The sequence below is a fragment of the Gallus gallus genome, chromosome 7, assembly GCF_016699485.2.
Source record: "Gallus gallus isolate bGalGal1 chromosome 7, bGalGal1.mat.broiler.GRCg7b, whole genome shotgun sequence".
In the NCBI taxonomy this organism is placed as follows: Eukaryota; Metazoa; Chordata; class Aves; order Galliformes; family Phasianidae; genus Gallus; species Gallus gallus.
In genome coordinates, this window is record NC_052538.1 from 30,051,160 (window position 1) to 30,077,179 (window position 26,020).

The 26,020-nt window shown below is 41.0% G+C and overlaps 1 protein-coding gene and 1 long non-coding RNA gene across 7 annotated transcripts; one reads left to right on the plus strand and one right to left on the minus strand.

Annotated features, from left to right (window-relative positions):
- ACMSD (aminocarboxymuconate semialdehyde decarboxylase) lies at positions 1–25,547 on the plus strand. 6 transcript variants are annotated; one of them, XM_040704311.2, is made up of 10 exons: positions 1–1,575; positions 9,435–9,479; positions 12,705–12,801; positions 14,500–14,549; positions 15,722–15,958; positions 17,483–17,576; positions 18,708–18,803; positions 19,239–19,411; positions 24,911–25,009; positions 25,331–25,547. In XM_040704311.2, the coding sequence occupies exons 1-10, from the start codon at positions 1,519–1,521 to the stop codon at positions 25,391–25,393; spliced, it is 1,011 nt and encodes a 336-aa protein (XP_040560245.1). In that variant the 5' UTR covers positions 1–1,518; the 3' UTR covers positions 25,394–25,547. The 6 variants fall into 6 exon arrangements, with proteins under 6 accessions (XP_040560245.1, XP_422133.2, XP_040560246.1 ...); XM_422133.8 differs by lacking the exon at positions 1–1,575 and adding an exon at positions 5,876–6,020; XM_040704312.2 differs by lacking the exon at positions 1–1,575 and adding an exon at positions 6,043–7,357.
- LOC121111336 lies at positions 18,677–26,009 on the minus strand. Its single transcript, XR_005861714.2, has 2 exons — positions 24,708–26,009; positions 18,677–19,463 (listed from the first exon to the last, which is right to left on the minus strand). It is a non-coding gene; the product is annotated as an uncharacterized LOC121111336 (long non-coding RNA).
- Positions 26,010–26,020: the final 11 nt, after the last annotated feature.

Here is a 26,020-nt window from a genome sequence, read left to right on the forward strand (position 1 = left end):
TGGGCTTTTTGTTGAGTTTAAAACGATTAACTATAACAGAGTTATTCTAAAACACCTGCAATATTTTCAGATCCTGTAAAAGTTGATGTGAAATAGAAGGTTGTGACAAGTGGCAGTGCCTTGAAAGGCAAAATGCATCCAATTGAGGCAGTGGCTTTGTTTATGCCCTTCACACTCAGAAGCAAACACGTGTGCTCTCTGAGGTATCTGCGGTGCTCTCCTGGCTATAGCTATAGCCCAGAAAGTAGAATTTCTTGATTCTTTTCCCCCCTTTTTTTACTGAAAAAGATTAAGTGAATTAGGGAAACACACTTAAACACAGCCAGGAAATCATGGATCTTCTTTAGTCATAGCACAGACGGCAAACAACACTGAGAGCTAGAGCTAATGTAATTACAAAGGAAAAAGACAATACCTTCCTTTACCTGAGAGGAAAACTAAGGATGAAAGTTGAGGAAATAATTCAGATAGCAATGTTCATTCTAAACCAGCAGTTGCATTGCATACCAGACATTATAAAGCCAAGTACATCTCACAGGCTTCTCACTGAAAAGAAGTAGTTTGGTTAGCTTCATTTAAACACCTGGATGACATGGCAGTTTAGCTGTGACTGCAATATGAGCTAGCTGAACCATCTCTGAAAAAAGGCAGTAATATATATTTTTGTAATTTGGAACACCATTTTGCTCCCAAAATTTAGCATTTTTTAGAAACCTGGAGATAAATGAGAATTCACGAAGGCCTGGCTGATGTGGCAGAGAACATGGTAGTGGTCAGGAATTTGGCACAGGACGCGTTGTTTGCTGTCACCACTGTGCGATTCATCAGAACTCCTGCTGGGCAACTGGTCACACAGCAATGCAGTGTGCTGCCAAAGCATCAGCAGCCCTGGCCGCCTCTGCACTATAAACTGCAGTGACATAACTGTGATGGCAGTGGCAGATCTAATAGGGAGACCAACTGGTGAGCATCATCCCGAGCTTTTGCAACCGTGAAGCTTCCACAGCAGTTTGATAGCTCGGGTCTTGGAAGCGTCGGATGCATCAGTGCAGTGTTACCTCTGAACTAAAAAACATCATTTCTCTGCAAGACTAAACTGACTCAGACACTGACCAGCATCAGCTCTGCTGTTTGTCTAAACAGAAGCTCTTTCGGTTGTTTCTGCAAAGGGTTTTGAATAGTAAAATTTAATGTGGTTGGAAAATAATGTATTTAATGATCAATACACTGGCACCGCTGTCATTACCTCTTTACAATAAGGGTAGAGCTGTCACTGCCCTTTTACAATTCCCTTTTACTCTGTTGTCACTGCCCTTTCACAATAAGAGTAGTGAAGCAATGGAACAGGATGCTCTGTCCCTGGAGACATTCAAGGTCAGCCTGGACTGGGCTCTGAGCACCCTGGTCTAGCTGTCAATGTCCCTTTTCATTGCAGGGGATTTGGACTAGATGACCTTTAAAGGTCCCTTCCAACTCAAACGATTCTATGATTCTATTCTATGATCTCACCTTGAGCTGATGTCATCTCTACACTGGAGATGTGCGTACCTTTGCTCTTGCACTCTGCAGATACACGTAAGTGAAATGCTGCCATCGCAACCCAGCCAGCTGTGCGAACCTTCACGTGGACAGTCCGACTGGATTGCTTGGTAGTTGGTGTTTGAGAACAGGGGATCGTAATGCCACCCACTCCCTGGATATGTTCTTGTTATGGGCTTTACTGCAGTAACCGTGGCTGGACATGTCCTCCGGGTGTAGCTCTGTTATGTACTCCGGCATTTACCTCACAGAAATAACATCCATTGTGTCGCATTCTGAGAACTACATATGGAAACGCTGCATAGGTGCTGTCATTAGGAGAGAAGTGATAACCATTGTTTTTATTCCCCACAGAAGGGAAGCCTTTCCACTTGCACTAAATTCTGAGTTCTGTGGAGCAGAAGAGCACTGAGTTCCATGAAGAGCAGGCTAATTCAATAGAAAGGGTTTAATCATCCAATACCACACAAAAAATAGAACCGCCGCCTCCTGCATCCTCTCCAAACATGTCATTTCCAAGCAGGTCTGCGACGGCGGTCCCAAAGGAGCGGGGCAGCAGCAGCAGGACTGAAGGACAGCCAGTCGCTAAGCAACCAGTGTACACAGGCTGCTCAGCACTCATTTCATTTGCAAAGGGACGTGTTCTTCGAGCACTTCATTTTCACTGCTGGGCACAACGAGTTTCCCACTGGCTTCCCAGTGCTGTGCATGTATAAAATAGCCATTTTTCACAACCAAGTGTGCAATTTAAAGAGGAGATGCCAGAGAGGAACATGCGGAATTGTAAGGATTGGAAAATTGGCACAAGTATTTCAGGACTTTCTGACGTCAGAATCCTAAATCTGCCTCTTTGTTTCTGTGTTCATTCTACAGCAGAGGGGCTGTCCTGGTATGGGCTGCCGGGTGTGTAGCAGCACTGCCTGCAGTTTACCCATGTTTACTGATGTACCCCCTTGTGCAGAGCGCTCTGTCATGGTTTTTACAGACACGGGGAAATACATTTTCACTGATTAAAGTAAAAGGCAGAATTGGACCCCAGTTCCCAGTATGAAGATTCCAAATCTCAAATTCTGTAGTTCTTTCAGAAGAACAGCTACATGGTTTTAGAAAATGAGCGCTGAGTGCAGTACTTCTAACATTGCTTTCAATTAGTACCGGTCCCTATAGTGAGATAAAGCCCTATAGCTCTGCTAGACTTATGTCTGCCTATCTGGAATCAGCTCTGGCCTAAATAGTCCCCTAAAATAGTTCCCTAAAAGGGAAGTTTATCATAATGAAGAATACACTTCAGTTGGTAAAGGCCACCCTAAATGCATGTTTTACTACATGGAATCCAAAAGACACTAGTGCCATACGGATACTGAGGCAGGTGGGGCAAGTTATTGTAACATATGCTCCTTCCTAATGTATGTAGGAGGCTCCTTTTGGCTGGGAAGATGTCTGTACACATTTCAGTTCTCCTCTCTAGCAGATGTAGCAAGTACATTGACTGATATGCTTTGTGCTTTTTTCCAACTTTTTGCACTGGGTCTGGCTGGGCTTGAGCTAAATCCCCACAGCAGCCCATGAAGTGCTGTGCTTTGCACTTGCAGAGCAGTGTCGATATCTCACCCATGTGGCTCCTACTGTGCTGGCACAGCATCAAGGCTGCCTTTCCACAGCCAGTATTGAGGCCCTGCTTCCTAAGAAGTGGCTGAGCTTCACTTACCAATGGGTAATACAAAAATAGGTTATTTCTTCTTTAGATTCTATGCAGCCTTTCCTCTTTTTATATTTTTCCTTTCATCAGAGTGCTCCTATCCCAAACCTGCAAACGCCTTTTGTTTTGCTTTTTCTGCACCTCCTTTTCCCTCTTTTCTCCCCATCCTCTGTCCTGCTGAGGAGAGGGAGTGAGAGAGCACCTGTGTGGGACTTTGCTGCCTATCTGTGTTAAGCCACAGCATTTTGTTATGTCATCCAAATGCTCAAGGATGTAAATTCTTCGTGGGTAGCCCGAGAGTGAGTATAGTTCAGAGACGGACACCTAACAGGTCGTATTGGCCCAGACATTCTGCATGTGAAAGTTTCCATTCAGTCAGGACCTCCTGCCTGGAGGCACAGTGAATTTAAGCTCCTCTCCCCCTGTCTCGGGCAGTCTGATAAATCTATCAGACTCTCTGGCTCCTGTTGGCAATTCCTGCACCTCTGCATCACGCTCCAGAAGTTCCCAACCAAATGGAGATGTATAGCAAGGGCTGCGCTAAAAGGCATCACGTTGCATTAGGGTACAAACACCATAGAGACTGAGGCACATAAGTCATTCTTCTGTTATAAGACAGACTGTCTAAAGCATTAGTCAAAATGTTCAATCTTTCAAACCCATGCATTCAAAGTGGGATGCAAGAGTGACTGAAGATGCTCTTGTTTGCAGCCACTGACAGTCCTGCTGCTGCTGGTCTAATGGATCATGATGGATATAGGCAGATGTCCTAATGTCCCTGAGATCAAGTTGAAATGGGTACGGTTTTTGCCTTTGACTGATGTGGTTTCCAAGTGAAGTTTGCTGGTAAATGAAATGTACTGTGGAAGGAAGCAGGCACTGTTTGCAAGCTAAGCTGTGTCTTGGGAGCAGCAACTAGCAGCTACAACTTCTTTTAGAGCTAAGAAAAATAAAGCACAGTTTTGAAGAAATGCTGACCTCTGCAGCCACTGTGACTTAGGAGGAGAAATGTCTTGGACATTCTAAATGCATGTCTTCCTGCTCCTCTCCTTCACTAGTTCTTCTGCTTTCTACACTTAAATGGGGAATTGTCTTCCAAAGATATCTTTATTCAATAATATCATATTATCATTTCATACCTAATAATATAATCAACACTTCTTCCTTATCTCTGCAGTTGTACGTACAAGCATCTAGCTTGCCAACAGACTGCTACAGTACTATATTGTATAGCATGGCTGTCACACCTGGGAGCAAGAGAGTAAATTCACTGCTTGACCCGTCAGCCAGGTCACAAACAGACCGGTTTTGATTTTGATACAAAAATAATTGCTCTTTTCAATCCCATTCCACTTAACTGTGAAAATGAATTATTGGGGGTACTCCTTAATGTAGGATATACTCTCCAAAAGCATCTGCTTCCTTTTTCTTTTAATGTTCAGCCTTCAGCAACCCCAAGCTGCAGAGAAGCGTGCTATCAAGTGAGCAGCCAGCTGTGTTACAGCCAACTCGAAGAATGCCCAGGTTAACTGAGTGAGTCAAAAGCAGACTTTCTGAATGAGGGGAAACACAACAAAGCATGGAAATACACTACGGACTGTTTTTTGTTTGGTTTTTTAAATCAACACTAAACAAAATAACAAAGTCAGAAACTAAATGGAGAAATGGAGCACTTGTTCTTCTAGCTGCTTGATTGCAGGTTGAAAGATTCGCAGCAAAAGTTAGTTTCGAAAAGTCAGCAGTTTTCATTAGAAACAAATTAATCAAGAAATGGCTAACCAGCTTTGGCAAGAAGACACCACGCGAGCAGCCTACACTGAAGTACATCTGTACCAGAAATAAATTACAGAGAAAAACTGCAGCAGGAATGAAAGTCAGTGGTATCTTGAGGAAAGAAGTATAATATTAAATTGCGTAAAGGGTGAAACAGAAGATGTAATTACATAGAAAAAAACTGAGGTAGATCCAGTTAAGCCTCACTTAGAATGCAGAAACCACTTGCCATATTAGCTAGCATGCTCCAATAGCCTTAATTACTACAGTAATCTGAGCCATTCTCCTGCCTGATCTTGAGCCAGCTTGAAAGGCTCTGAGCAACGGCATGTGTAAATATCCAGCTTAAATCAATAATCAGAAAGAAGGAATAAAATGCAGAGCGTGGATTTGGCCATAATTTGGTATTTCTGTGAATTTTTTAAGTAACGTTTAAGAAAATGCAAAGGAAGGAAAAGAGAGCAGATGAGGAGGTATGACTGCCTACCAAGAGTATATCGTGTGCTTGCTACAAATCATGTAAGAACCTAAGAGAGAGAAAGGAGGAAATTGAAATCAGCCTGCTTAATACATTTATTCTAATTCAATTTCATTGAATGATTTCCAGCTCGTAAAGCTGAGCTTGCAAAGGAGCTTGCATTTTAGACTCCAGGTAAAATAAATCCCTCTATACTGCCAATATAAACATCCATTCCTCCCTTTGCCCTCAGTCAGCTGTAGTTGATGCAATAACATGGACTTTCCGCTAGAAGCCTTTGTTCTCTTGCAGAGCCACTCCTCCGGGATCCAGGCTCCCTGGTTGGTTACTGTACTGGGTTCTCGTAACCCACAGCAGGTGGATCTGAGCAGCAGCTGAAGTTCATTACCTGCTGAACCAGGGACCAGGAGGATAGTGGCAATTACGCAGCAAACTCTGTCTGTGAAACAGTATTTCTCCTTTGATACTTCCAAAATGAAAATTGATATTCATAGCCACATTCTGCCTAAGGAATGGCCTGACCTGAAAAAGGTAATAAGAGTTTAGATATTCAGTGCCTTATGTTATCAGCAGCCATTGGTGCCTGTGTAATTTTTGAAAGATCACTGAATGAAGGATTCTGTTATAAATACCTGTTTTCAGTAGGTCTTTATCTAATTGGATTTTTTCTTTTTCAGATGTAAGATATTTGTATAACATTAGTATGCAAAGCAAGAGTCCCTGTAAGAAAAGGATGGAAAGCTGTGCTGTGTTCCCCACCCTCTAGTTAAACTGGTGTCATTTTTATGGCCTTGCTTGGTTTTGGTTGGTGGTTTTTTGGTGGGCTTTTCCTTTTTTTTTATTTTTCTTTTTTTTTAGACCTAAAACTATATAACGATGAAGCATAAATTCCATTTTCTTGATGAAATCAGAGCTGTCAGATTCCCAAATGGTGTTCACTTCTAATTTAAATGGAGAAATAAGCAAATGTTAGACAAGATTAATGTTACCTAGAACAAAAGTCATTCATATCTTGTGCCCAGAAGCATAGAGCCATTCACTTCAGTAGGTGTTGGGTAACTCCAGCTATGGCTAACTGATGATTATGATTATTTTACTAATATCTGTTATATTTTCAGTTGCTGGAAAGAAGCCGCATATTGTATTATAAATACAAATCTCAGTTGTCACAACACTGAAGCTATAAGTCAACTTGTCTTAACTCAGAAATTTTGCATGGTACACTATTATTAGCATTTAGCAGCATGAATATATTCTTGCCAGTAGCAATTTTATGATCCTGTGAAAAGTATTTGAGAATGGAAAGTGTCATTTAGGCTTTCACACAGTAATTCTACTCCTTTTCTTAAGGTATCAAAAGCAGCGTACTCATCTGGTTCTGAGTTAGGCTGTAGAGTAGTCGCCGGAATAATTATTATCACAATTGCATATAAGGATGGATGACTGCTTTTGGACTCGTAAGATATCGCATCTTCAAAGCTACAAAGGGTACTGAAAAAGATGGCATGATGAAATTCTATTTACATAATATTAATACATACAAAGTTGTTAGCAATTAAAAGTTGCTTTCAGAATCCTAGGATAGCTATTTTTTCTAACTCATTCGTGAAATCAGGCTAGAGAAGGCGAGAGCTGCATTGTTGATTCTTCTCTTATTGGAATTCTGTGTTGGCAGCAGCTTGAATGAACGTTGGCTGTGTCTGCCAGTGGTATGGAACCAGCTGACTTCATTGTGCCTGTCAGTGACCACAAAAGAATACCATTATTTCAGCTACCCTCTTAGGCATCTGACACAGTAACTGACACTGTTTTACGCTGCACATCTCTTTTACTTTAATATTTTGAGGTTGATGATGGCAGATTCTCAGGTAAGCGTTTTGTATGTCTGCAACTTTAAACATGACGGTCCAGTATCAGGCGTTAGCCAGAGAGCACCTGGAAGACTAAAGCAACAGCATAGAAAAAACTACTGAGACAATCTAAAGTTAAGAATACACGTGAGGTTATTTCTTCATTAGGAGTAAAGAGTAACATTATTATGCATAAAACCTCCTGGAAGGGAATGTTTCTTTCCTCTAGGAAGGGCTTTATAAATATTTATATTTCTTATTTACAATTACAAGAGCTCCTCGATGGCAAAAACATACACACTGGATAATGTAGGGGAGATGGCAGGTCTTTTTTTACAGCAAATATGCCTGGTTTAAATGGGTAGGGGTTTGAATATCTAGTCTACAAAGAAAAGACTACTCTTGCTTGTTTCCTATGTTTATTCCTTTTTTGCTCAAAATCCTTTATTAAAAAAAAAAACACCTTTATTCTGATTTTAAATGATTTAACTGTTTTCTGTTTATATATAAATCAAAAGGACAGTAAATTCACTGAGATGCAATCACTTCGAGAATGCCTCGATGCTCGTGGCTGTATGTCAAGGATGATCTCAGCGCTGTTCCCCCCGAGCTCAGCTGTAGGCCAATGCTGCATGTATTTCTACACTGACTGAAGAGGTTGATACCAAAGTTTTAAAAGTTAATTTCTGCCCGTTTGTTTTTGTTTCCTCTGTTCCAAACTCTGAGCTTTTTAAAGGTTTATTAATGGACCCAGAATAGAAAACAACTCTCAGAATTCCCTGGAGCTCTCTGAAAATTCAAGCCATTAACAGAGCTCTACGCATCTCATGTGTAGAAGGCCAATTAGGCAACCCTAGCAGGTACACACAGGGCTACACTTCTTTTTCTTTAGCCTGATAAATACTAAATCCTGAATCTATGACCGGAACATTCTATTATCAAGATAATTATTTAAGAATTTAGGAGCCCATAAAACATATAAAAATGAACAGAAATTAATGAAATCCTTCAGTGAGGGTAATCAATGCATGCAGCTAAAAGCTGACAGGTAAAAAGAGGGAAAGCAGTTCAAACACAGAGCAGTAAGTTTCCCTATTGCCTGCAAGTTTCCTGAGCACCTCTAAGGTACTCATTTTCTGCACGGCTTGTAGCTGTAGCTAACATGGAGGTAGCTCTCATTAGATGTCATAGCACTTTTTGTAAATGTTAATACCTTACATATATTAGAGTATTTATAAAGCTATAAATAGTGAGATTTAAATAAAATGTACCTTTGGCTGAATTCGGGAGGCCTGGCTCTGCACGCCTACTGTGGGGAAGCTGATGGTGGACTTTCATATTGATCGTTTTTTTAGCACAGGAAATTCTGGGCTCTGTTCACATTGTTTACTCTTCAGTGAAAGAAATCTCTGCTTCTGCTTTGTTTCCTTTGAAATGTTTCTCCACTGAAAAAATAGGGATTCTGAGCGCTGTTTGCAATTTATGCTATTTCGTTATTTCTAACCTTTTAATTCATGAAAATGAAACAAAATCAGCTTCGTTTGTGTTGTGTTTTAAAAACTGAATCTCCAGAAGAATCAGCGAGCATCTAAGCTTCGCCTTTCAGCTTCTCCTGGCTGTTTAAATATTAATAGAGAGAGACTGACCTTCAGTACTGCTGCTGAATCATGGAAGCTGAAAAGTGGAATCGATACGTTTTTGTGCTAATGATTAACTGATTACATTCTGTTAGGATTGGAAAATTGTCACTCAATTCTTACACTGCCACGTGTTTGATTCCATTTTTTTTTTTTCAATGTTAAAGTCTTGTTCCAATTAGAACCTGAGTGAGGTTTGAGACTTTAAGCACTTTGAAATCAGTTTTAGTCTTTATTTTAAAACGCTGTTGAACCAGAAGCTAAGAGCTCAGATTTACAAATGCAACTGGCGCAGCCTGGTTAAGCTTTCACTCTTCTACTGACGTCAGTGGGGTTGCTTACACTGAGTACATGCTTGAGGATGTCTCCTGAATCAGGTGCTGCTGGGCTGTGAGAACTGACATTTCTATGACTATTGCAGAATGCTAACTGGTCACTGGCTTTCTTTTCTTTTATAGAGATATGGATATGACGGATGGGTGCAGCTGGATCATCACAGCAAGGTTTGGGCTGTTTGGTGCTCTAAGCCGGTCTTGTGTTGTAATCAGGAATAACAACTCCCAGGAAATCCATTAAAAAGCAAAGTAGCAATATGATTGGCTGAGTCTTTGACAGAGATTTATCTAGAGGTCTATTTTTATGAATTAATATCACTCAAAGTCCTCTGTTGAACTTGCTTAAGACATGAAACGGTATAGTCATTAGTATAGTTACATTCTCTTGTAGGAACCACTATCCATTTCTTGCCATAATATCACCTAAACACTTGGAATGGATAGCTCTTAGGAGTTCTTTCTACTAAGACATGTTAGTGTAAAATAGATAACACAGAATTCTTTTAGTTAAATGAGATCATCTGCATGAGAAGAAAAACAAAGGGAACGGGTATTTTAATAGAAGTGTAAGGTCTTAATCATGCAAATGTCTTCAAAGAGGAATACTACTGTAATGTTGTGACGACGAGGAGAACAAACATTACTTTCAAAAAATCAAGGACAATAGGAACAATACAAAGATTCTGGAAGTGTCTGTTCCTTGCAAGCTAATAATACCCACTGTTGCTCAGTAATATGCAAGGCTATGCCAACCAATGCCTAACAGTCTGTGATGAAAGAGGGCCACAGGATAAGAAGGCTGGGACCAAGAATGAGGAGCAAACAAATACTATGCTGAAATTTCAGATCTCAGCCTAAGCAGGCATGGGCGGAGAGAACAAGCCACCTGCTGAATCCAAGTGTGGATGGCACAGCTTCTAAGATTCTGGTAGGTGCAGGAAGGGGAGACTCAGAGACAGTTTTAGCAGCTTAGCTGTTTGTTACAGGCCTCATGCTAAACCTCCTCGCTAAAAACAGCTCACAGAGGAGCTCTGTGGCAAGTCAATAATAGCCTTATATTCTCTGCAGAGAACTCTGCCTGGCCTACTTCTGTCTGAAAATGTTGCATGAAAGAAGTGAATGGCAGAATAAAACCCTGGTCAGATGTGGAGCTAGGGAAGTTAACTTGTAAGATTTCCTAGATTTTTTTAAGGTAAACCTTCTCAAGCTTCAGTGAAAGAACATAATTATATGCATGCGTTAAGCAGGGCAGTTTGGGATGTAACTGATTAGCTTAGTGATGCAGTAATTTTAAATGTGTGTAGCTCACTGAACCAAGTCAGCCTCCTGGACCCGATTCTTAAATCTCTCTCTCTTAATGTTCAAATAAATTAATTAAGGTCTTAAATATTGGATAATGTTAAGAATAGCACAGCGCAGCTCCAGCAGCCATTGCTTTGGAACCTGAAAAATGTCTTCGTGATCTCCGTTTCATTCTCACTGCTGCAAAAACTCCTCACCAGCTGAGGTGTCTGAGTAATTTCTTGTTTAAAAAATATGAGGTGCAGATCAGTGGCAGTGTCTGGAGGCAATAACTGTGCGACTGATCTTCAGCCATGCTGTTGCTGGGCCAGATCCTCCTATCCTGACAGACATGAGCACGAATCTGTCCAGACGATCGCATTCTGCTTTCCTTCATAATCAAGTCTGTTGGTGCTCACATGCAATGCAGTGAGTTTAGCCTCGACCTGTAGGATGTTTTTGTTCACAAAGAATCAGCTCATGCAAAGGAAAATAGGAAACTGTTCAGTGAACTCTCTAATGAGAACAACACGGGGCTTATTAAAACCTTTCCTATATTGCAAACCCTGCTGCAGCATTCAGAGAACTACTGCTCATCCCAGCATTTATGTATGAGCGCTGTCAAGGTTGCTGGTGAAATTACAATCTGTCCAACACTGTTTTCAATATTAGCAGAAGGAAATATATATCAGTTCAGCTGCTGTGCTATAGCTTTGCCTGAGGAAAGAATTAAAATTCACCTGTGTTCAGAGAAATACTGCCAGCAGACAACCAGTAAAGGCCACACAACCTATTTGTATGTGATACAGCTCAGTTCTACTCTGTCTGTTCTCTCTGCTCTCCCCCAAATGTTTTTCCATTCATTGGGCAGTCTGCAGCATTGGGCTGATCTTTTCTTTTTTTTAACATAATGGAGTGCATGGCTAGAGTAAAACTTCCTGTCAGGTTGGAAAATCAATTTTCCAAGAACTTGAAGTATATTACCAGAGGATCAGGATTATGGAGTTGTTATTACTGACTGCAGTATTTCAAGTCATTCTCACAAGCTGTGATACAGCTACCAGGTAACGTGACATTTTGCTGAGGTAGCACAGTTAGACTTGCTGAAGAGTGCTTTAAAATATTCATCAGAGCGGTGTATTTGTGAGCAGTGTCTGAAGTTAATAGCAAATGCAAGGTTAAGAATAGCCTGACTTCTGAGAAGGTGGTGACAGAAGCCCAGCTCCACTCTGCATAGTGAAATTGTGTAGGTTTGTGCTGCTTTAACATAATTGTAGCAATATTCTGGTTTAACAGGTTTTTATTTAGCAAAATGGACAGGTGCTCTAAGGATCCTAAAGCAGATGATTTTTGCTGGGAAAAATAAAATGGCCTTTGGAGAGAGAGAATTCCCTTTCCAGAAGGGGCAGAAGACTGCCCTGCACTTCGCTGGTGTTTGCTGTGAAGGTGAAAGAACTGCTGTGCGTTCTCACAATTTATCTGGCTTTCAATTTTCAACTGCAAACTCAGTGTCTCCTCCTCCCAGTACATCTCCTGCATGGCCACGTCTACCTGTCCCATATCCACACCGTGGTGTAGATCTTCTGACTCAACCTATTTCCACTTAGCCCCAAAGAAGCAACAAGTGACCAAAAATGATCAGGCCTTACAAATATTGGTGAATTATATCTAATCAATTAGTGCTAAGCCAATAGAAATACCTTCTTGTCTGTCTTTACAAATGCACAGACATGGGGCCATGTATACCAGTGACAAATATTTTCTTCTGTTCAATGGGACATCGCTGTCCTACTAATCATCTTCGGACAGAAATCAACCAAAGAAATAGGTTTAAAAGGATGTTTTTATGTTCACAGTGAAAGGAACAGTACTGAATTTCCTGACCTTGATAATGTTTTGATTTTTTTAAGTTTGGGAACTGGTGGCAAACAAGGAAGATACGCAGTAGATCGGGTAGAGGCTTTATATGGTGTTTAGATTTGTGGGTTTGTTTTTCATTACTTTTTTTGTGTGCGTGGTTTGGAGATAAACTTTCATTAAAGTTTAATTACTATATAAATTAGCGTGTACTGCTTTGTCATATTTGTAATGTATGAAAATGTCCTTTCACAGGGACAGGCAAAGATGATGAAGGATGGAAAGGTTTTTAGAGTTATCCAAGAGAACTGCTGGGATCCAGTAGTGCGGATTAAAGAGATGGACCTATCAGGTACCTCCACAGAGGAACTGAAATCTTTGTGTCTCATTCAGAACACTGCTCTGTTGGTGCATCTGAAAGTGCTTAATAATTGTTCAAAATTAAAAGATCTATCAAACTGCTTCCTTAGCTTAAATCCATTAGAAATCAGTGAAAACTGATATGTTTTATATTCAGACTCAAATTGAACGCGTTCCCGTAACTTTCCTCATTTTCAGTAGCAATTTATTCCCCAGATGGGCTCACCGATTTCAGTGGGATTGTTAATGCAATAAGGAACTAGCTGACATAATTGCACATTGCAGAATTGAAAAGAGACGTTCCAGGTATAGACGTGATGTACATTAAAGAGGAAACCATTTCATTTTTGTTCCAAATGTTAGGAGTCTGCTCATTATTTCAATCTGATTGTTTCCTTTTGTAATAATTTGTTCTGTTTCTGTATATTTGCTAGAGGGTTGTGAGCCTACAGAACTGCTACCATTACTTTCTCAGGAAAGAGTTTCCCTGATGTAGAAGGAAACTCACCCACACGCCACAACCGCCATTTCACCTTCTCGCAGATTTCTTTGTGTCACTGAATAAGAGTTGCAGAGAGACAGAATGAGCAAAAAATCAATGATTTCTTGGTTCTTACTGACACCGTAATTCCAAATTCTTTTTGCAAGAGCAATGCCAGCTTACTAGAGATTATCTATTCTCAGATTGAGGCCTCTGTGGTCATTGTTTTACTTTTCCAATGGAACAGCATGTTAGAAGATATTTGGGGTCTTTCTCTGAATGGAAGTTTACTCTGCAACGTATAACATATGCCAGTCTGGGCAAACACAACTCGGATAGCTTTCCACTGCCTTACTGTCAACCTGGAGAAGAACTTCAGACTCCAAACATCAGATGTTTAAGAGGGAACGGGTGCTGCTCTGACTGGGTTGAAATCATTTCCCTGAGTTGACTCATGGATTTTGTGGGATTACCGCAGTACCCAACTGCAGTCAATGCCTTTGGGCATTTTTCCTTTTCAGACATTTCCTGCACCATTAGTGGCAAGTTTCTAATAATTCTGCCCATCTCATTGCTGTAGACAAAGAAAAAGACTGGCGCAATTTTTCAACTTTTTGCAACAACGGTCCAGAAAAGAAAACGTATCAGAAAACCAAATAAAACCAATGCCACAACACTTCTTCACCACCTGAACAACGCTCACTTGCTTAAAAAAGCAATAATAATAATAATCTTAAAGTGTGTGTTACAGCACCATCTGGTGACACGCACCATAAAAATATCCCCTTTTATTGCAGCACTCCAAAGACTCAGGTATCAGTTAATTAAGTGTGAAAATAAAAGAGTACATAGAGTTTTTCATTCCTATCATTCTTCTAATTATAAGGGCTGTGGGCCATGTTTATTCCTTTCAGTTTACATAGCGCCAGCTACTTAGTGCAAAGGCAATTTTATGTAGCGCAAACCAATATAGAACCATAGCCCCAGAAATAAACTTCCAAGCAAATCATCATTTTTGAACAAAGACACAGGGAGTCTCTGTGCTGAACAAATCTAGTATCACTCATTGCCATCTTTTGAATTAGTATTTTTATTGCTTACAACTAAGTTAACTTTTTAAAAGCACAAGAAGAGATGTGCGTAAATATTACAATATGAGATGGTTCATTCAGAAGAATGAAACGTTAATACCTCTTTTTTCTTTTGCAGGAGTTACAGTCCAAGTCCTTTCCACAGTCCCTGTAATGTTCAGTTACTGGGTAGGTTCCTACCAGTGTTTTTTGTTATTCATATGTTACAAATTTTTAACAACTAACACATATCTTCCTGCAAATGATGTGATTGAAATGGCTGCCAGAGCACAGATGTAAATGGGGAATTGCTCTGCTGAGAAAAACAAAAGGAAAAAATAGTGCAGCAATCAGAAGAGTCAGCAGGGCTCCACTCTGCAGTACATCCAGTAGGAAAGAATGAGACACTGACAGAATTTCTGTTGGGGATCTTATGTGGGGTAGCTGGAAACACAGAGCAAGAATTCGCAGAGCACAAACCCCTGGTAAGCAGGAAGACGGACTGATGGACTGACCCCATGAAAGTCAGGCATCAGGCAGCATTTTCACATGCACTTAAAACTCAAAGATTTTGTCTCACTTTCTTTTGAATGTGCCATGGAAGGAGAACCCAGAGTCCTTTGAATCTTAAAATCCTAAGGCAATCCCAAGCAAATCCTAAAATCCAAGGCAAAACTAAGTTACTGTGTTCCCTTCGCCACTTGATCTTGTATGCATCAAAGAAGTAGGAACAGTCTGGTAAGATAAACCATAGCAATATGGTGCTCTAAATACATTATTAGTTGGAATGTTTAGGTATGTATAAGCAGTACTACTGAACCTTAAATTCTTTAAAATTTTACACTGATATTTATGGGATTTTTTTCCATTAAGTGGATATTGGGAAAAAAAAATAACACAACTGGAAATGAATTGTGTGGATATAGCAGTTCCTAACTAGAACTGTAACTGTTATCTTTTTCTGAATGTTAGAGAGCTTTGCTCTGTTTTCTCTGTAAATTACCATGCTCCAGCATCCCACATCTTCTGTAAAATGATTTGCTCAGGAAGAACAAAACCAGAGGAGTGGTTTACACAAAAGAGCAGATACTTCAGTGCAGCAGCAACCTGGGCCATCCTATGCTCCTCCTGAGTGCTAAAGGCAGACGCAGTTGATGTAATATTCAAGACAAGAAGAACTGTAGTCAGAGGATTTAAAACAAAGCAAAATTTGATTTCCATTCATTCAGAACTGTAAAGTAAATTTCAGGTTCAAGTCCTGTCTCTGATTTGTTTGCAGTGACATTTGCCCAATATCTTCCAAAGGCGATAACATTTGAGAACTATATTTTAATGTACAATTCTGCTTAATATCTTATCAGGCGAAACCTCAGGATACTTTAGATCTATCCCAGATGTTAAATAATGACTTAGCTGGTACAGTAAAAAAGTACCCCAAGAGGTTTATTGGCTTGGGTACGTTACCTCTACAAGCTCCAGACCTGGCTGTGAGGGAAATGCATCGGTGTGTGAAGGAGCTTGGATTTCCAGGAGTTCAAATAGGATCTCACGTCAATGAGTGGGACCTGAATGCACCAGAACTCTATGATATTTATGCTGTGAGTAAATGTTTCTTTCCTTATTCGGGGGAATGCTGGGACATGGAGTTCTATCTAGAAGTGTATTGATACATATTCAGTCATCAGCTGAAAGTATAGCTACATTAGAACAATGGACTCTTCTAATCTGCTCCGTGTAAATGAAGGAACGTTTGCAAAAGACTCTCACTGATTTTATTTCATGTCTCGGACATCAAACGACTAAAAACATTAATTTAAAATTGCACAACTTTAAGAAGAGTGCATCTCCAATGTATTTAATTCACGAATTCACTAATCCAGCCTGCTTAAACCAGTGAGATAACACTGCAGTCTGAGAGTTCTGTGACTGTTTGATCCCAATTTTCTTATTTACCCAAGTGAGATCAGCACAATCCCATTTCCACACCATGTACTTATATCTTACTAATCACTAGTTAATTAAATGTATCAGTCTGCCAAGCCCCTTACTGAGTTGCTATTTTCAATTTACAAATGTATATAACCATTACTCCTTAGAATCCAAAAGTTGCATCTTTATTTATATAAGTGTGGGTAAATAAACCTGATTTTTTCCCAAGTGTGACAATCTCCTTAGCAACAAGAGGAGGTCCAGAAATAAAACTGACAAAACAAACCTGTTAAATCTTGGTTGAGCTTGAATGACTGATTATTATATACTTAAATTTAAGCACATATTTAAGTAACTCAGTCAGGATCAGCATCGTATATTGTTCCTCTGTTTTTCTTTCCAAAGTTATCAGTAGTTTTGAAGAAATTACTGTATGTGTGTAGACATGGTTTCTTGATCAAATGCAGCTAGATCTCTAACTTGGGGGGGATTGGGAGGAGTTGTGAGATTTTTTAAGCCAATCAGTGGGCCAAAGAGGACAAATGTCGTGCAACAACAATGAACATGAGGGAAAACTTTGTTGCTTTGAGGGTGATGGAGCCCTGGAACAGGCTGCCCTGAGAGGCTGTGGAGTCTCCTTCTCTGGAGATATTCAAGACCTACTGGACACCTTCCAGTGTGACCTACTCTGAGGAACGTGTTTTAGCAGGGGGGTTGGACGATCTCCAAAGGTCCCTTCCAAGCCCTATGATCTGATTCCTGAATGCAGCTGGAACAACTGCACAGAACCACCAAACACGGTTCTAAAAAGCATTTTTAGAATTGATCTTCACATGTGAAATAAAGCCAAAAGAATCCTACTTTCAACCAAGTTTTATACTGCAGAACGACTGATGTTAAAAAGTACTTTTGTGCCACGTTAGCGTGAGGAACACTTGACTTCCTACACAGATATTATCATCCATGTTTCCAATCCTGTAGTCCCAAAAAGAATCTGAGTGAGGACTTCAGGATAGGTACCAGAGGAGAAAATAAAACAAACTAATGCTTATAGTCCTTACTTCTGGGCCTATTTACAGTGCTAGTCCTAATGCTCAGTATGGTTTTGCAGGAAACCTTTTAATCACGACTAAAAACTAAGATGTATTCTGGCAAGATTAAGAAAAGACTTTGATTTTTTATTTTTGCTGCAGGCCGCTGAACAATTAAACTGCTGCCTTTTTGTGCACCCCTGGGATATGCAGCAGGATGGAAGGATGTCCAAATACTGGTTTCCTTGGCTGATAGGTGGGTGTATGTTTATTTTGCTTAAGCTATGTTTACAAACTGTCACTGGGTTATGCCCACAAGATTGGTGTGGTTGTAGAAGTACAGAGAAAAATGACACGCTGCTTCTTTAAAATCAAGCACTACAATTATATCTGTTGTGGAAACCCAGCAGGCACTTCTTGTTAAGCCTGTATAGTTTGCCCAATGCTTTATATCTAGAACTGAAATTAATAAGACTAGCGATAGAATACAGTATTCTCTCCCTAAATACATAGCATAGTGTCCCATCCAAGAGTGCATTATTTCAGTACAGTATCAGTTGCTCTAATTCAGAGAAAGCTCTACAAAACAGACTTAAGAGATTAAAATTGTTACATCTTCCTACCAGCATTAATAATCTGAAAGATGTTCCTAGTAAGTCCATCAGGCTTTGCATCTGAGAACATGACAAAACATGTACAAACATGAAATAAAGACACCCTTTTGTGCTGGATAGGTATTGTTTCCCCCTAGAAGAGGGGAACTCCAACAGTCCCTAATTTCCAAGATGGATGTCCAATGTACCAAAATAAGGTGATATTATAAATAAATCAAGAACGCTCAGAAACTGAGACTTGATTTTGAAACCTAAATTGTTGCTAGGTACCTAACGCTGGGTATCCAAGCTACTCAGTGCAAAAGATGGAGATTAGGTACTGTGGGAATCCTGTGGGAATTGACATGACATCATATTAAAACCTGTGTTGGAATATGCACCAACACAGCTGCCCCACTTTCCACATAAAGGAAATCCAGAAGCATAGGTAAAAAGAGACCTTGGCCTATTCCAGACTTGTCTTTGAGCTAGTAGAACTGGGAAGCCAAGTCAGTACTGGGCAGTTCAGGGCATACCCCACGCCCATGCCAGCCAGCTGACCTCATGGTGTAAGGTACAACGTGGCCTTAGAATTCGGCTGATCTCAGCTTCTAGTTCTGTCATTTCAATTAATTAGTGTTGAAGGCCATGTTCCTTTAACAGAAATAATGCATAACCTTTGGCAGCAGCTCTGTAACTGTTATTTTTTCAGGAGGCTCAGGGCATATTGAAGAAAATGAAGATAACATTTAAAACTCCAGGGTTGGCTTGATAAAGCTTTTTTTTATTCCTAGGCATGCCAGCAGAAACAACCACAGCCATTTGCTCCATGATTATGGGAGGAATTTTTGAAAAATTTCCTAAGCTGAAAGTTTGCTTTGCTCATGGAGGTAAGCAATACACTTGTTCTTTAATTGAGCAGAGTATAACTGTATTTTCTGGTACAGCAGATAATGGCGTTACTACTTTAAGCCTGCCCCTCACTGAGTACTATTACACAGTGAGGATATCTGCCAGTTAGGTTGCTCATACAAACATTTTCTATCATATTTCAGCCTGTGTTTGAACTGCTATGACAGCCTTTAAGGAACATGAGAAGTAAAGGGAGACAGGAGGCAGTTTATGGGTAGGGAGCAGTAAGAATCTGGGTGTTGCTGGAGTGAAGAAGTGGGAAAACAGAGAAAGAAGGTAATGAAAGGGAATGAATAAAAAAGTGCTGTTGCAGAGCCCTTCTTCTCTAGTTAGTCAGTAATAAAACTTAGGTATCTCTCTGCTCTTCCTCCTACACGTTTTCAGCTTCTTTTGCTAAAAATTTCTCCTTGCAGGAGGTACTTTTCCATACACAGTGGGGCGAATCTCCCACGGATTCAACATGCGCCCCGATTTGTGTGCAGTGGACAATAAGGTGGATCCAAGAAAATACCTCGGTTCATTTTACACAGACTCTCTTGTCCATGATCGTGGTGCACTAAGGCTCCTAACAAGTGTAATCGGAGAGGTGAGTTTTCATGCTTCCACAAGCAGGTGAGTCATTGTGGATTTAATTCCCTCTGTGAAATAGCAAAAGGAGAGAAGAGTAAGAAAGCAGGATGAAGATAGCGTATTCACCCAGAAAAATCAAAACCAAAGCTATTATGAACTGATGCGCTTATGCAATGTTGATAATGCTCCTTACTATAATAAGGAGATCTTTAAGTGGTGGTTTTAATCCAGGAAATGATCCACTGTGAACCCTAGTTCAGAGAGATTAATGTGAGGTTGATCAGGATTTAGGATCCAAGGGAACGGCACGGTGCTGTGTCAGCAGAGGGTCGGGCTGGGTGTGAAGAACAGATTCTCCCCCAGAGGGTGGTTGGGCTGTGCAGGGCAGTGGTCACAGCGCTGAGCTGCCGGAGTTCAAGGAGCACTGGACGCTGCTCTCTGACATAGTTTGGATTTTGGGTGGTCCTCTGTGGAGCCAGAGGTTGGACTCGGTGATCCTTATAGGACATCCTGTGATTCTAGGGTGAGACTGAAAGCAAAAACAATTGTTTGGAGCCTCACTTTCAAATGGCTTAATTGCATATTTCTTCAAGAGCATATATGAAGAAATGAAATAGTATTTCAGCTTGGAATGTTGTAGGCATTAAAAAGATAGCATTAAAGCACATTTCTGTAGGGATCCTGCAAACAACATTTTAATCATTAGAGTAGAAAGTGAAGAAATCTTTATACTTCAGCAGCCTGTTTAAATCATGTACTGTGTGGATCATAAAAATCCAAGACCATTCAAATAATTTATTTTTATTAGTAACTGAAATGATTCCTTCTTATTACTAAATGTTCCAGAAAATGTGGAAGACAGTATAATAGATACCCACAAATGAGCAAGGGGCTTATATTTCTGTCTTGCTCTCCAGAGCTCACCAGATAACAAAAACAGAAATGCGAACTCTCAACATTAGCTTTCTTGTCAGCAGCTGTATTCTTATTTCCTGTATATTAGTTCGTAGGCTCACATAGTACTGTCTTGGATATGAGGCTGATGTCATCAGTGGCTCCTGTAAGACCAAAGTTCAGCAAAACAGCTAAGCCAGGTGTTTTCTTTCTTCTAAAGAAAGGTCACTGTTGGTTTCCCATTTCCATCTCAAACAACGTGAGCAGGCTGCTGAAATAATTCTATACTAGGGGTCATACAGCAATGACTTGCCTAGGCCAAAACATAATAAAGCAGAATAAACAATTGCTTTTCTATACTTTGGAACTCTGAGCCCAAATCTCTTCCATTTGAAATCCATAGGTTTTCAGTCTGTTCACTGTAGTTTTTCAATTGGAGTTCTGCCTGCAGCTGCCCTACAGTACTTCTGCTTTTTAGGAAAACTGCATTTGAAAATACATGAAAAATTCAACACTGGCAGCACATCTACAGCCTGAAACACTGTGGGAAGTTCTGTAAAGTGTATACACACACTGTATGTATACACGCATGCAGTAACACTACAGCTGTAAGGAAAGGATGGAGATTATCTATTTCCATCATGAATCAAAAATGGATTTGGAGGAGGAGTCCCATAAAATGTCCAAAGAAACTATAATGCAGCCTTAGTTACTTTAGAAACAAGTGAAACGAAGCCCAGTCAGTTTACTTATCAAAAGATCTGCTAATAAGCTGTCAGTACTGGAAACTTCTAACATCGGTGGCTATTAACTCAGGTGGCATTTGCCAAGTTCTACCCAGACACATTCTGACAGTGATAGGACAGGGGAATGGGCTTAAACTGAAAGAGGGGAGATTTAGATTTGATATTAAGAGGAAATTCTTTACTTAGAGATTTGTGTGGCCCTGGCACAGCTGCCAGAGAGCTGTGGGTGCCTCATCGCTGGGGGCACTCAAGGCCAAGCTGGGTGGGGCCCTGAGCAGCCTGATCTAGTAGGAGGCAACCCTGCCCACAGCACGGGGGTTGGAACTTACATGATTTTTAAGGTCCTTTCCAATCCAAGCCACTCTATGATTTTATGATTCTATGACAGTATAGCAAAGATGAAGTGGGTAGGACCGATCTGAGCAGGAGTAGAAAGACATAAGGGATCCCTTATTTTGTATTCCCCACCAGACAGAGTTGTAGTAACATCTGTAGCCTACTAATTGGGTGAATTTGGTGAATTAGTGGGCCAAGAAAGCTTCATGTTCTCATACTGAGAGGACGTGCTGTGCAGTGCACACCCCTGTACCTGTATCTTTCTAATTTAGGAGGCAGTCTTGCTTTGTTCAATGAAAAGACTGCAGTTTTGTGACCTGCAGCTTGCTTTGCCAGGTTGGGTATCATCTGTGCTTGAGTCACCAGTTGATACCTTAAGTGAGGATTAAATCTCTGCCTTTTCAGTGTGTCCTCGTGTGCAGCATTAACAAGCACACACAGCATACAAATATCTGAACAGAATAAATGTGACCATCTTGTCTTTGGAGGGAAGGAGACTTGGTTGGTATTTGGGTGGTTGGCTTCAGGGCCAGAAAACCATCCACAGCCCGCTTCATCTACAAGTCATACAATCCTTGACATGACTATATTTCAGTTGGCCATGTGCATGTGCTGGTAATATAATTAGCCATGCCTGATTTACTTTATTTTAAATTTTTCCTGCTCAAAAGCGTCCATATCCAGAATAGCAAAAAATGAGGCTGCCAAGAAGATGCACTCATTAGGGATAGTAATGTATTTATGGTTGATATCGTCATTACAGTGAAACTACTTATGAAGCAAGATTTCATTCCAAGTAACTGAGTAGTTTAATTAGAATGAGATTTCCTTCTTCCTTACAGTGAAACAGAACGAGAGAGTTATTTGTATGTAAACAGCAGATTTGAGTTCTTGTTGCAATATTCAGCAATCAGGCTGAAAAGCCTCAAATCAGATCCCCAAAGCCTGAATTCTTTTAACAATTAGGAGAAGTTGGAAAGCAGCACATTTTCTTTCTCTTTTTCATAGCCTACAGCATCTTATCCTTGAAGAAACATCTACATCACATTTTCAAGCCTTACTTTCTTACTATGAAAATTTCTAAATCCCTCTTTTTCCCATTTATCTTGATATTCGCACAGAACACCATTTCAAGAGTCACCAACACATCAAGTATTAGCAGAGTAACAAGTGTAAGATAAATAAATTCTGGGCTAAAAACAATGTGAGCAGGTCTCACGCATGATACTGTGACTTTATAAGCCGAAGGTTTGAAATAGGACAGCTCTCTGGAGCACAGCTAAGAGCTGTGCAGGAAGGGCAGCAGTGAGTGCACACATCTCCACACACGTGCCTTCAGGTCCTCAGGGAACAGCCATTACCTGGCAGCAGAACGTCCTGTGGGCCTTCAGGTTATGAATATTAAAATCCGGCTACCGCTCGGAGCTGTGTGTGTTTAATCTCATCCGTTCTGATTTTGGGGTATGGGTTAATTTGACACTATCCCGGTTAAAGGAAGCCAAAGTAAACATTTCTGAGAAATCATTTTGTATGACTGCAGATTTAGTCCCCATGATGAAGCAGCACAAATACAGCCAAGCAAAAATTCCATTGGTACGGGGTATAAAAAGTAAAGAACTGAGTTGACAGACAATTGAATGATTCAGCTTCTCTCCGCAAACATTTCCCCATGGTGATTCCTTGAGAGCCATCGGCAGAAGGCAAAAAACAATTTCAGTCCAGAGGTTGGAGCTGAACTGGCTCCAGCAATCTGGTCTTTTCTGCAGATGCATCCTGACAGCAGGAGAGAAGGCAAATACAATTTTTCACCGAGAGGAAGGACCCAAAGAATCTCTGAGATTCATTTTAAGATTCTGTACTGCTGTGTAAAAGAAAAAGCTGTTGGGTATAAGGGCTCAGTGAGGTTAATCATCAGTCATATTCACCTTCCTAAAAATGAGATGCTTTATTAAGCTACTGGGCCTTAAGGTCTTCTATGGAAAGTGAACTTTACTGATATCCTTAGGCATAACATGATAATAGACAACTATTATCTATCTATTATTAGCATAGCTGACATGCTAGGAGTATTGCTCATCTGCAAAGACTTAGAGGTCTTTTCTAAGGCCAGCTGGGTAAAGACAAGGATTGCAATTCTCATTTCTATAGGTGGGAACAAACTGATGCTCAGATTATAAAGGACCTAATAAATAGCAGAAATAATGCTGCTTCTAGGTTTTCTCATTTTACAGCTCTTAATTTTGCTGCCTATGAATAGACCACATAATTAGCTGTGAAATTCCTATCCTAATCTTATGGCGAGACTTCTGTAATAAAGTAGAATACAACCACGTAGAACAGAACAATAGAATTCGTGTCTTCTGTTTGGATCGCCTAGGTTTTGTGGGGGTTTTTCCACAGGCTCTCGGGTGACATCTACTGGGGATAAAGTAAATAAGCAGCAATTGTCAAAATTATTTGCTAAAGTAACTGAAGTTTTCTTTCAGTAACTGAGTTCAAATACTGCCGTGAGCCCCCCAGAATTCGTGAGTTTGATTTTAAACTTATGAGACATTTCAGAACAGACATTTTTAATGAAAAACGTGGCTTTCAAATATTCACGTTGGCAGGAGATGAAGCTTAAAAGAAAATAGAGTTCTGATAAGATCGAGTGAGCTGGCGATACTCACTCCTTAGAGCAGATGATACGAGGAAATATCAATGCAAAGTAGAGATGAACCCATCACAGAGTGGATCCATTGGGGCTCTCCCTATTTGTTTTCATCTCGGATACCAGCAATGGTGCACGCAGAGTTTTACTGAATTTTCTTTTCTCCGACTGCTTCTTTCAGAAATAAATGAAATCATGTCACTCATACCCCCATATACATGTTTCATACTCACAGGTAATATCCAGTTGTAGCCAGAGGCCATGGCACTTAAAGAAAACAGACTTCTGAAAATAAGTATGAAATCTGTAAAGGAGACTTTGGTTTCACTGTCTGAAGCTGAACACCAACTGAACACACACTTTTAAAATGTGTATGTTTGTAAGAATTCTCCATTTGGCCACGTTTTGAGGAATACCACACTGCAATTATTACACCTTTGGCAGTGTTACGGAAGAGATCACTTTGATTGATGTATTTTTCATTACACGTCCCTCTCAAATATAAGTGCACGTTTGTGTGTGTTCAGCTATGTGTGTCCTTCAGAATTGCAGATTCAGGAACCCAAACCCAGGCATCTTTTCAGGGTTTGGTAAAGGACTTCCAGAGACACCTGCAGAAATGTGCCAGCAGCTCTCACAGTCCTTTCGGACAGTGAAACAATTATTCATTTCAAATTTAAACTCACCAATAAATCTGAGGCTCTGTTTTGCAGCTCTGGGTTTTTTTCTGGAATGCAGGGACTACCTTTGCATTCACCTTCATAGTTCATCAGCCCCTCCCGTGTTTGTATCTGTATCTCTCTGTGATTCATTACACATTCCAGAAAGCACGCGCAACTGTGTTGTTTCCTGCTACAACAAAACATACAATGTGTTTCTTTATTACCAGGACAGAGTTATTTTAGGGACAGATTACCCTTTTCCACTGGGGGAACTCGAACCCGGAAAACTGATTGATTCAATGGACGATTTTGACAATAAACTGAAGGTATCACCTTTCCCTTCGGGTGTGGGGTTTTTTGCTTTGATTTCGGATGCGCTTTGGTTTGTGGGTGGGGTGGGTTGTTTGTTTGTTGTTTTTTTTTTTCATGTTGAAGTCTCTGATTTTAGACCTGAAGAAAAAAAAAGATAAAGCACTGCCAGATCAGGAGAGCGCACTGATCGCTGCTAAGGCTGAAAGGGCCATTCGGTGTCCGTGCCGCGGCTCACGAGGGCGCTGTAAGGCACGGCTGAAAGCCTCGGGAATCGGACGTCTGCCTTCCCGCCCGAGCGAGAGCAGCAAACATACACGGGTGTTTTGTTTTTGCAGGATAAGCTCAAGGCTGGCAATGCTCTGGAATTTTTGGGGCTTAGCAGAAAGCAGTTTGAATAACGCCGAAGATACCACAGAGGCCAAACTTCAGAAACGCGTAGCAGTGAATCCTGAGGGACGCTTCGACTCCCCGCGCGGCGGCGCTGAAAATAAAGGCGGTGAGCCGTTACGCGCCGCGACTGCCGCGCGCCGCGGGGCGTTTCTGTGCGTCTGAGGGCGGAGGCTTTTCTTCACACGGCTCTGAAATCCTTACCTGCGTTCAGAAAGCGTTAATTCAAAGCCACAGTAAGAGAAAGGCAACTCTCGCTGCTTTAGCGCACCGACTCTCAGACACTTCAGTGGACTTAAGAGGAAAATAAGATTTCTCCGTACGCTTAAACCAGCGTCATTCACCCTTCACGCTCTCCCAGACGGCAGCGCCGGGCCGCGAGGCGCAGCACCGAGCAGTACCTGTCTGTCCCCCCGGACACTGGCTCCGCCATCCCCAGCGGCTACTGAAACTATCTCGGTGCACTGCAGCATGTCCGTGCGGCACACCTGCCGGCCGCAGCACACGTAGCCCCGCGGGCTGACGCTCTGCGGCTCCTCTGCCGCCCTCCTCTCCTCCCTGTCAGCCCTCACACTCCCGCGCTCACGCCACACGAGCCGACCGGCGGCGGGCGCAGCGCGCGAGGGGACGGCCGAGCC

What these genes read in the sequence shown, in the direction of transcription:
- ACMSD (XM_040704311.2), top strand. Translation starts at nt 1,519, where the DNA reads ATGTCATCTCTACACTGGAGATGTGCGTACCTTTGCTCTTGCACTCTG. An exon ending in AACTCTATGATATTTATGCT is followed by an intron (nt 15,959 to 17,482) that starts GTGAGTAAATGT and finishes TTTTTGCTGCAG; the next exon opens with GCCGCTGAACAATTAAACTG. An exon ending in TAACAAGTGTAATCGGAGAG is followed by an intron (nt 19,412 to 24,910) that starts GTGAGTTTTCAT and finishes CTTTATTACCAG; the next exon opens with GACAGAGTTATTTTAGGGAC.